At 40.3% G+C, this 11,792-nt stretch overlaps 1 protein-coding gene across 3 annotated transcripts; it reads left to right on the plus strand.

The window, feature by feature from the left end:
• The first annotated feature begins 985 nt into the window (after positions 1-985).
• anxa11a (annexin A11a) lies at positions 986-11,262 on the plus strand. Of its 3 annotated transcripts, none has more exons than XM_075478365.1 (15): positions 986-1,124; positions 2,976-3,245; positions 3,935-4,017; positions 5,857-6,225; positions 6,374-6,461; positions 6,939-7,033; positions 7,355-7,468; positions 7,586-7,676; positions 8,239-8,318; positions 8,446-8,502; positions 8,725-8,818; positions 8,978-9,073; positions 10,167-10,225; positions 10,333-10,455; positions 10,561-11,262. In XM_075478365.1, exons 1-15 carry the CDS (start codon positions 1,001-1,003, stop codon positions 10,618-10,620), a joined length of 1,803 nt encoding a protein of 600 aa, XP_075334480.1. In that variant the 5' UTR covers positions 986-1,000; the 3' UTR covers positions 10,621-11,262. The 3 variants fall into 3 exon arrangements, with proteins under 3 accessions (XP_075334480.1, XP_075334482.1, XP_075334481.1); XM_075478367.1 differs by having other exon boundaries at positions 6,004-6,225; XM_075478366.1 differs by having other exon boundaries at positions 1,058-1,139.
• The last annotated feature ends 530 nt before the right edge of the window (positions 11,263-11,792 follow it).

Consider the following 11,792-nt stretch of genomic DNA (forward strand, 5'->3'; position numbering starts at 1 on the left):
CAATGTACAAACAAAAGAGGGTACTATGTAGAAATATATGAGATGTATGCTAACATCACCCTTTGAACTATTTTACATTATAGCACCTCTCACTCACTTTGAAATATATGAAGAGAAAATATATTTTAAGCTAAAGTTATCTGCAATTGTTAAAGTTTTTATTTTTAATTTTTTTGGTTTCAATTCATTTTTTGTATATTTTCAAAAAAATTTTGTAACATTGTACTGAAGGCCTATTTTTAAAAATACATGATAAATATTCTAATTTCCTACCATTTTTGTTTATATTTGGGTGACATCTTATGTTCCAACCCATATAGTAATACCAAAATGTATTGAGAAGATAATACAAAAGTGCGATTGAGCATATACTTTTAAAATAATAAGAGTACATTAATGGCATGTCACCTAAATGTTAGTGATACTTTTTTAATAAAATTGTAGTACATCTACTTTGTTTCACTTATCAAGTATGTAAATTAGTATATACCCAGGCATGTACTGAAGTGTACCTGGTATACTTTCAGTTGTTCTACTTTGGCACACAAACGTACAATACACTTCAAATTCTTCTTTTCTTCAATTCAATAACGACTGGAATATAATTAGTACAGAACTATTTGTTCCAAAGCAGTCATTTGAAAGTAACAAACCACACTTTGAGTGTAATAAAGATGAATCTGAACGCAAGTACGCTCAAATTTGACGATACTTTTCACGTTTCTTTTTTCATCAGGGTAGCAGACCCCTATGAAAGTCTCTTGAGTATAGGCCGGACAGTGTGAAAAGATGAAGCAAATGCTTAAGTTATTTTTAGCACCCACACAGGTAGGCCCATGCATGAATTAGTGCAGCTAGTCCGTATTTGTTTAAAGTGACACGCCTGTCGCACCTGACGAGTTATCAGCTGAGCTGGAATCGATTGTCACATTTTCCATCGTGCCCATTATAGCTCATTGAGAGCAATTGTCAACCAGTGAGCAGTATTTGTTTATGGCTGATGTCAGATCCCGGCTATGCGTCAACACACAGATGGGCGGATCCTTTGTATGGAAAATGTGCGCCCCACCCACACCAGATAAATACAGTCCGGACAGTCCGAAGACGATTTCAAGGAAGAGCCCGTAAGTAAATTGACAGTAAGTGCCTTCATAAAATGAAGAATTACTATTCAGACACGATACAGCCATGAATGTCACATGAGCATTTACTTTATATGAGCTAAACTTCGATGTGTGCTAAATGTTTAGGAGTCGTTTTGTGGTTCAATGTGACTCCGCTCCTCGCGACGCTGTTAGCTATCATTTCCTTTAGCTGTAACCACGGGAAGCTCGTACAGTTCAGAGTCCAGGTCATAGCTTCACTGTGGCACTCTACTTTTTGCTCGGTGTTTTAAAGCTAGCTAGTTTAAATACAATATAGAGCGAGAGCAAAGTTGGCAAGTCCCGTGAGGCCATGTCATGTCAGTCGGTTGGTAGTTGGCTAGTTGTCATGAGTGACTCGGACTGTACAGGCCCGAGGCAGAAGCCTTGTGTTTGGACTTTGATGGGACATGAAATGTTTGCCTACAACACGAGCGAATTGCCCGTTTCCATGCATCTTTTTTAGCATACTGTCCATTAGCTTAAACATTTACTAGATAGTTTTGTTTTGTATATATCCGATCTACTAGTCGCTACAACTTTTAAAGAAACCGAATCCACACACAAAGGCTGGTTATGGTCTGCTAATAATAACCACCACTGTTTTGTAACGACTTAGTAGGTCGTAACTACACATTCCCTCATTTACTAAGACACGTTTGTTAATAAAACTTTTTATGAACGAGTTCTTTAACACATTGTTGCGACACGGTGAACTTGTCAGAAAAAGGGGCTTCCTAATCAAACCGATTTCCTTAGCAGAGGTGTGCGTGGTTTTCCTGGTTTTAGTTTCTCACAGTTTGACGTGTGAAAGCAGTTAGATCGGTGCTGGCACTTGAAGAGCGTTCAGAGGGGATCTGCACGAACCTGAACGATTTCTTCACTAAAACAGGCAATTAACATTTGTGCTATGAAGGATTTCATCACATGCCTTTGACTGCTGAACAAGAAATGCAACTTTGTAAGAGTTGTTTGAGTCATTGTGTTGCAGGTCATTTTGAAAAACCCGATTTAAAGGCTCCTGCTCAGATAATTGCTCAGCATCTCTTTCTGTCAAATTCAGTGACGTCTTCTTTTTTCTCTTTTTTTTTTGTTGCAAAATGCAAAGCCAAGGAGACTGTTCCACTGGACTCAATTTTACCATGGAACAAGTTGGCCAATTGGCTTTCCATACTAAGCTTGACCAAAATACAAGTTTCCCTTACCACCCACCGCTCAACTAAAAAATGTCTGTGATCTGACGGCACTGGAATGAATAGCTGCCCCTTTTTTTTGGTTGTGGGGACAAACTTGTACGGCTACTTTGAAAGAGTTAAGGCTGCGGTGAATAGATTCAAAATTCGACTCATTTTAAGGCGAATGGATAGTCATCGTTTGAATGGATACGTTTGTGTCTAGTTGTATTTTGGAATATGGAGACTAATGTAATGTACACAGTGGAGATAACATTGAAAGAAGCCTGGGGGTTTATTACCAAAAGGAGATAGTTGTTGGTAGTCAAATATGCATTATTCAAAACAGAAGCAGCCCAGGCCTGAATATTTTTACATTAGTCACGTCGGGGTCAGAGAAAGAATATGCCCAGAGGGAAAGTTGAGGAGGAGCAGGTTTATGGCTGGGTGGGTATTTCATCTCTCACTGCTACGTCACTTTTTTTTATTTTTTTTTTATATGACTTAAAGGTGCCATAACAAAGCAGTATCTTTTTTGATTACCCACAGATAGAGCACTTTTTAATCAGTGCAGCTACTCCAAGGGATTATTGCATTTTTTTTGTGAATTATGTTATTTTCCGGCAGCCACTTGATTGACTTTTTTTTTCTATGTTCAAAGCAATGAGCTACCCAGGATACCCCCCTCAGGGTGGAGCATATCCTCCACAGCCTGGCATGTACCCTCCACAACCCGGTGCTTACCCTCCCCAAGCAGGAGGCTACCCACCACAGCCAAGCGGCTATCCTCCGCAGCCTGGTGCCTATCCTCCACAGGCTGGTGGTTATCCTCCACAGGCTGGTGGTTATCCGCCTCAAGGTGGAGGATACCCACCACAAGCTGGAGGCTACCCACCACAAGCTGGAGGCTACCCAGCGGCACCACCTGCAGGTAAGCTATAGTGGAGGACAGTTGAAAAGAATGGTTTTGGGGAAACGTTCTCTAGCAAATCTAGCATAAAAGCAAAGGATTCAAAAGGTCACACTACCATGTTTGTTTTAAAATCCATGAAAAAGAATGTAGTGCAAAAAACAAATTGTTATTATTTCTTGACCGTTCAAACATTGCTCCAGCAGTTCTAACTAGTTCAGTAATAGAAATGCCGGGTCGGAAGATTTTTTTACCATTTGACAAAGCCAGAGAGGAGTTTTATCTCTCGTATTGATTGCTTTTATTGAACTCTTGGTGAGAAAGTGATTAAGTGTATTTCCAAAACATTTGCGTGGGCGGATGAAGCTGAAGGGACGTGAATGCAAAGGCTTAGTGCATTTCTGAGCGAGGTGGTTTCAATGACGGTGTGTTTTGTAGGCAACGGAGATCATGAGGCTTGCGTTAAGACTGGAATTTTTTTTTCCCTTCAAAACAAACATGTCTGCTGTTGCTAAGGGAAAAAAAAAAAATCCTCCAGTCTACTGCTCACATAGTACTACCATTATCTGACCTGTACTCCTTCACTTAGTTGTCAACTAATAGAACAGCAAGGAGTTCTAGTAAGAAGGGTCCTTCATGTGTCAGGCAAATATTCTCAGTTTCTTCAGGCATTTAGTTTCACGATATGTCTTTCCCGTCGTGTGCTGCAGGCAGCTGGGGAGGTGGCCCTACAGGTGGATATCCCACCATTGGTCTTGACAACTTATCCAACCCTGGATACAATGCTGGCATGGTAAGTCAAGCTTTCAAATATCTCCTGAACTGAAAAGTTAACGCTTAATATATTTGTGATGCGCTATCATGGGAATATTGCGTTAAATATTCCAGTTATACTGAATTACACAGCCATTAATGGAATATCACGTCCATTCACTTTATGGTAAGATTTTTCCCCAGTACGCATGCTAAATCTTCATCTTTAGCATTTCCTTTGTCCGCTTCTCTCTCAAGTTCTCTTGCATGAAACCAGCCATATATTTAATTCTTAAGCGTCCTTTTTAATCCCATCAATCTGATGCAACTTGTATCCCTTTTACATGTCTGATTCATTGGCTTCTCTGTTGTTTTCTCATTTATGCTATTAAATATATCACATTTCACGTAGTCAGCGTGGCCACACTTTATTTGGATACTTTTTAGGGATGCTCCGATCAGCATTTTTGGGGGCCGATACGATCACCGATCACAAAATCGATGGGCGAATAATAAAAATCCTCAATGTTGTGTATTTACAATCTAGCCTTGTGCACCACTTAAAGTGTTAAAAAAAACATATTTGTACTAAAATAAATAATAAAGACATTTATGTACCACCATCAGCTTTTTATTTATATAAACATTACATGCCCTTTCAAGAGCAATAGATAAATAAAAAACCAACAACTAAACCTTAACTGAGGGAATAAGCAAGTAAGAATAAGCAACCAAAATGTATTCGGTTGCTCATTCTTACTTGCTTATTCCCTCATAACGATATATAAGAATAAGCACAGTTTTTAAATAACCTTTTTAAATAACCTTAACATTTTTAAAAAACCTTGGCACAAACCAACAACTAGACCTTAACTATGAGGGAATAAGCAAGTAAGAATAAGCAACTGAAATGTATTACATACGTCCGAAGGCTCCTGCTAAAGCGTCGGCTGTGTGTGACCCTGTGAGTTCTTGGCAGTGCAGTACGAGGTTGTGTCGTTGGGAGTTAGGGTCGATGAAATGCGCTGTTAAACTTAACATCGACATGGGACTTGCACTCGAACTCCAAATATCAGTTGTAAAACTGATTGATGTGACATTGTCTCTCAAAAGTGTGTTGACGTGTGTGTATACTGTCTCGTACAGCTGAGGGAGACATACATCCGTTAGGTATTTACGTCCGGGGGGGGGGGGGACATAGCGTGGCTCCAGGCACGATAACAACCGTCGGAACCCCGAGTCCCTCCACCACAAACAGAGGCTGCTCGTCAAGTCCAATGAATTCCATAAGCGTTTTTGTTATATCCCTCCACCTTTTACTGTCTCTACGGCTCCAGACGTTTAAACGTTTCACTGACGGTGAGCTCAGTGACGGTTGGGGTTTGTTTTCCTCGCGCTTGTTTTTCATAAAACAGTCGCCGGTAAATTACGTCACGCGCGGGAAGAAAACTGTTTAATTCATATAAATTTAACATAAATCTCATTGATAATTTCATATAAAGTCACGCGGAGTAAAAAAAACAAAAACTTTTTTTTTTTTTTTTAAATATGCGATCGGCTTTTCTGATCGGCACTTCCAGAGCCCACCGATCAACCTGTTTAGGGTCCATATCGGCCAATCACGATCGGCGGCCGATCGATCGGAGCATCCCTAATACTTTTACATCCTGAAACACCGTGAGCATCAACTTCGTCTTCTTCTCTGACATTTGATCTGAGATAAAAGATAGAAAAATGTCTTAAATCCTGATGTGGATCATGTGAAACCCACATTTACATCTAATCCAAACAAGGTGTGACCAGCTATCTGTGCTTTGCAATGACTAATCACCAAGGATCTGTGTATATATTATGGGATGCCAATCTTTCCAAATCACAGGGCAGCCAGATTTCTGCAGGCATGGGGGGGTTTACCCCAAACCCAACCATGTTCGCCCATGCACCTGGCGGGTACCCATCAGCCCCCCAAGCTGGTGGGTATGGTGCCCCCTGCCCTAACCAACAATCATATGGCCTGTACCCACAGCCAGGAGGGCCCGTGCCCCAACATCAAGGACCAGCGATGGGCTACCCTGGTCAGCCTGGCCAGCCAATGGGTGGATACCCCAGTGCACCATCACCCAACCCACCCATGCCTGGTTATGGAGGAGCGCCAGCCCCTATGCCAGGGTACCCCAATGTCCCGTCATCAAATCCATCCATGCCAGCCTACGGAGGAGGAGCAATGCCTGTAGCTCCACCTATCAATGTAAGACTCGTCCAGCATACTCTTGTTTCAGTGTCTTAAACAGAAACGTTTTTTTTTTTTTACATTTAAATACATTGTCGACTTAAGAATGAACTCTTCATTGTAATAACAACATTAAACTGTTGACATGTCTATTTTGTTTTCTCAGAGAGGATTCAGGGGAACAATCAGGGACTTTTCTGGGGCTGATCCCCTCAAAGATGTGGAGGTCCTGAGGAAGGCCATGAAGGGCTTTGGTGAGTGTTATGGCCAGAGACTTTAATCGGGCTGTAAAGACCCATTAGGGTTATGTTAAACACTCCTGCTGTGAAAAATAATGACTCTTAATGGGGTTTGATTGAAAGAAATGTTCGCTTACCAAGTTAGAGATGATTTAAGCTACACAATCCCTTACTGAATAAAAAAAAATTAAAAATAGTGAATCTTTAAATCCATACAATTCACTTACTAAGCAAACGTCTGTAGATGAAAATGATACACTGTATGTTGCTCTGAAGTTGTTAGAACTGTACATGTTGTTTTGGCCAAACCACCTTTGTATTTTATTTGACTAGCTGGTTGAAACAGTGGGTTAAAAAGTTAAGTACTTAAGATGTTTTTTTTTTTTTTTTTAACTTTGAATGTCATTTATACGTTTAAATGAAATGTTGACCTGAGCCAAAATGTGTGATCTGATCTGTGCTTGAGTTGACATTGTGGAATTGTCTGTGCAGGAACCGATGAGCAAGCCATAATTGACCTACTGGGAAGTCGCTCCATTAAGCAGCGTGTCCCTCTGCTCAAAGCCTACAAAACCTCTTATGGAAAGGTAACAACCCTGCTCATGGCTCATGGTCAGGTTTTTGTAATGTTTATGCCACTGACGGGTGACATTTTCAACTACAAGAGTATTTACTTTCAAATGATGGTTCTCACAGCGAAATATCACACACAAACATCGAAACAGACATGGCTGCGTGTGCTTACGAGCGACAAGCGGACAACAGGTGCTCGTGCTGGCAGTAAAACGGGGAAGGGGATAAGATGTCCTCAGAGCTCATTATAGCTGTGCCACAGAGCTTCTCGCAGCTTTTCACAGCAGCAGTTGGTGATGGTTGTGAATTATTCCAAGCACATTTTCCACTTTCAGGATCTGATTAAGGACCTGCATTCAGAACTGTCTGGGGACTTCAGGAAGCTGGTCATATCTATGTTGAAGGCACCAGCTGAGTTTGATGCCTATGAACTCAACAGTGCCATAAAGGTAAATGCTCAGAATCACATTAGTTTAGCTTTAACCAGTCCACCGATTTTAAAAGATTAATTTGAACCGCCACCGTGGAAAGAAGATCTCAGATTATTGCTCTCATGTTCCTCACAGGGAGCTGGAACCGATGAAGCCTGTCTGATAGAGGTCCTGTCCTCTCGCTCCAATGCTGAAATCAAGGAAATAAACCGAATTTACAAACAAGGTAAGCTGCACCAGCTCAGCTTTCCTCCACTTCACTCTACTCCTTTATTCCACTCTGTCACAACACTGCTTTTGAAGGCCCGCAATGTATCAGCGGATAAGCTCATAAACAGCAGTTGGAATCTGTCGGGCTGTAATGGCATCGGACATTTTATTTATTTTACCCATTATGAATTCAATTCAAGCTTTTACAAAGGTAAATGCATAAAGGCATTCTGCCGCTTTAAGGAGTTTATCAATCTTATGTTGCTTGCCGTTGGCTTTCTTTTTGCTTACGTAGCAGTCTGTGGTCTTCTCCTTTCCTTCGGTGGAATGTGTGGAGGAAAGAATAGACCCAAAAAGCAGCTCGTGTATCAGTCTTGATTTCAGTAAAGAGTTTCGCTGCCTTGTGATCTGAATGCAATCGCACAATGCCAGTTACCTGTTAAGCTGTAGCACAAAAACAAGGTATTCAGATAATTAACAACATAAAAAATATCGATCATCAGCAATCAAACGTCCCTTTAGCCTGAACACGTGTCTTTTTTTTTTTTTTTTAACATTTGAAATCTTATGTGTTTTAGAGTACAAGAAATCTCTCGAGGATGCCATTAGTGGGGACACCTCGGGCCACTTCCGCAGGCTTCTCATCTCCCTTGCTCAGGTACAGCTGTGGTACAAATGACTTCCCATCGACCTGACCTGGTTTCTCTTCACAGCTACTATGTTGCCACAGCTAATTTACCCTCACGGCTATTTTAATAAGAAACATGCTGCTCTGTATTTTGTAGGGTAATAGGGATGAACGGGAGACTGTTGACATCTCTCTGGCTAAACAAGATGCTCAGGTAAGGTTTAATCTAGTCTAATTAATGATTAATGTTCCCATGAAACTGCCAGCAGAGTGTTATTTACTTCCTTGTACCTAAATGTTTCCGAATGAATTGGAAGCTAGGGTCGGCCTGCTCTGATTCGTTAGTTTCACAAGCCAAACTGAAAGGAACAAAACATTGAAAATTAAAATCTGAACTATTTGTGGGGGTTTTTCACCCTTGTTTTCTGCTTTATAGGCCCTGTACTCTGCTGGAGAAAACAAACTTGGAACAGATGAGTCCAAATTCAACGCCATTTTGTGCGCCAGGAGCAAACCCCATCTCAGAGCAGGTATACTTTGTGAAGAAATTGGCCCATGCGTGAAGTTTGATGTCTAAATTACATCAATAAAGTTGCACATCAACATATAAAACATTATTACGCGGTTAATGCTGAAGTTTATTGTCTTTTTGGCTGCATTACTGATGCCGTGTGTGTGTGTGTGTTTAGTGTTTCTTGAGTACCAGAATATGTGTGGCAGGGACATTGAGAAGAGTATCAGCAGGGAGATGTCTGGAGACCTTGAGAGTGGCATGTTGGCAGTGGGTAAGAATGCATTCGTATCTACTGATGTTTAATTTTGTGGGACACGTGCACATATTGGGAGAGTTAAAATATCCTCCCTCTGAATTATGTAGTAATTGTAGAGGCATGCCTACAGTGCATGTATGATGCATCATTCAACCACCAAACCATTTTCATTCCCTGCATATAAACAGCGTATTACAGCCCGCTTAACGCACTTGAAGCTAAATGTGCCATTCAGCTGAGGTGGGCATCCCCCTAAATGTTTAATCTCTTTTTATCTCTTGTTTCTTTGCAAACATTCATCAGGGTTATGGTACAGTAATGCTATTTTCAGTTTTTTTTTTTCTTTTTATACATCTGTTCAATGGTATTGCACACTCACTCTTTATATTGTCATTGTGTGGCAGCGTTCGCTGTAGTGTTTGCACCTGTTGTTGTGTTGCACTTCAATTCAACGATCTTTGTTTTGTTTGGTGATTTCACATTTTCAAAATGTTTTACTTATTTAAAGCTGTCTATCAATATTTCACCACTAGGGGTGGGGGGTAGAAATTTCTTGACAAGCCTTTCCATAAAGTTGTCACGATTAACTGCACAACTAGCTCAGAGCAGCAATCTCATCATTTGGAGATCATACAGCTTGGCCCTTGAATGATTTGAGGCCCAAGATCTATTCTCCTTGTAGTTGTGTTTTATTTCCATCTATTCTTGAAAATTGTGTTAATTTCGTTTCATATGGCAGCTATTTTTTTTTTATCTTCTTCCCATCACGTTACTCCCTGTATGTTTATCAGAACCCACCTATTATAAACTATGTGACTGTTTGAATTGGGGTAAACTCAGATAAAAGGTAAACGGGCTGGACTCAAACCACCTGACGTCACGCATTCAGTGCCTTTACAAATATTGATGCAGCTTTATGTTTGCCCCTTGCCGTCCTCCTCTTTATTTCCATGTTTTCCTGTTGTCCACTCAACAGATGCTTTGCCGTGTGACCCTCATCTTGTCCTTTTAAAACCATGCCGTGTTTTTCATAATGTACAGGAGTGTGATTCAGTGATCGTGCTTGTAAATAATGTGTTGAATATGTCGTACTTTTCTTCCATTTCAGTGAAGTGCATTAAGAACACACCTGCCTACTTTGCTGAGAGACTTTACAAGGCCATGAAGGTGTGACAGGAACTCTTTATATCATTTGATAAGTGTGGAAAAAGTTTTTTTTTCATTGAATGCTTGCAAATATTCCAATATGTGTGTGTTTCAATGCATGCTTGCAGGGACTTGGGACTAAAGACAGAACCTTGGTCCGCGTCATGATCTCCCGTTCGGAGGTTGACCTGCTGGATATTCGTCAGGAGTACGTTAAAAATTACGGCAAGTCGCTGTACACACACATCTCTGTAAGTATGCTTTATGTTGTTAAAGCGTTTTGTTAAGGTAGAAACGTTCCGCTTTTGTGAGACGGATATTTCAGTCATTTGTTGGAACTTTTGTTTGATTGATAGGGAGACACATCAGGGGACTACAAGAAGCTCCTGCTGAAGCTCTGCGGTGGCAGCGACTGAAAGAAAAACCAAACGATGTCTACAAGATTGTTGAAGTTTATATGAATATCATTTATCAGCCTTGTTCGTTTATCTTATGTACACTCAGCCAAACAGCATGCCATGCCAATGCTTCCAATGCAGTGTTTACCAAACATTAGGAACCCTCCTACTTTATGCCACATGTTTGCTTTTCTATGAGCTAAAGTTTTTTATATTTTTTCACTTGTGATAGGTTTACCAGGTGTTCGGATGAACGAGGCCATAAAAGTGATTTGTGAGAGCTTAAAGCTGAATTTCAAGAGCTATATATTTTTAAAGGGTTTTTTATGTTGTTGTTGTTGTTGTTCAAATAATAATCAGATATCGCATGATATGCATTATATTTATCAGCTAGTTTTCTATGTGCAGCAATGCTGGATAATGAATGAGACATAGACTACTTGGCAGAGCAGCACCAAAGAAAAAATCCTGTTTGCAACTCTACGATCTACTCTAAAGTATATCTGCACTTAAGATTTGTTCATTATAGTTGTGTTTGTAGCAGATACTTCAGCTTTTTTTATGATCTAGCTGCCGTTTCATGTAAAAATCTGCATTACATTTTTATACATTTTGATCTTGTGTACTCAGAAAGAATACAGATGATAAGTGTACACTGAATTATTTGTGATTAATCTGATTTCTCTTCACTGGTTCACAAGAAATGAAGTCCCTGAAATAGCCGTACTCAACTGGTCAGGATGTGTAATGGAGGTTTAAAGTCTGATGACGGCTTCAGAGTTTCATCGAACTGTCTGACTATTCAAATCCGCAACCATGGCTCCCTGCTTACAGTGCAGCTGAAGATCATGTCGTGTAGTAGGCTCTTTTTGCCAGTAGAGGGCAGTAACGTCTGTTTTCAGTCCCCACAGCTACACCAAAATTTCAAGCAGAGCTTATCTGTATCATAATGTAATAATATTAAATCAATATTTATCACCACGGCGTAAATTTGTACAGACCACAAAGTCCTTGTACTTACAGAGTGAATATAATGAAAGTTTCACGATCAATGTCATACACTACTGGGTAACTCTTAAATTCCTTGCACATTCCTCAATCGATATAGACGAATAATTTGTCATTCCTGGTGCGGTGTAAGAGCAACATGTGTGGCTGCTCAAGCAGCTCTATGCCCTATTAAGTTCTGT

Source organism: Odontesthes bonariensis, chromosome 2 (assembly GCF_027942865.1).
Source record: "Odontesthes bonariensis isolate fOdoBon6 chromosome 2, fOdoBon6.hap1, whole genome shotgun sequence".
Taxonomy (NCBI): Eukaryota; Metazoa; Chordata; class Actinopteri; order Atheriniformes; family Atherinopsidae; genus Odontesthes; species Odontesthes bonariensis.

Bases quoted from the DNA above. Each gene is read 5' to 3' on its own strand.
- anxa11a (XM_075478365.1), top strand. From the start codon at position 1,001: ATGTCAGATCCCGGCTATGCGTCAACACACAGATGGGCGGATCCTTTG. The intron at 7,469-7,585 runs GTAAATGCTCAG...TGTTCCTCACAG, and splicing joins AACTCAACAGTGCCATAAAG to GGAGCTGGAACCGATGAAGC. The intron at 7,677-8,238 runs GTAAGCTGCACC...TATGTGTTTTAG, and splicing joins AAACCGAATTTACAAACAAG to AGTACAAGAAATCTCTCGAG.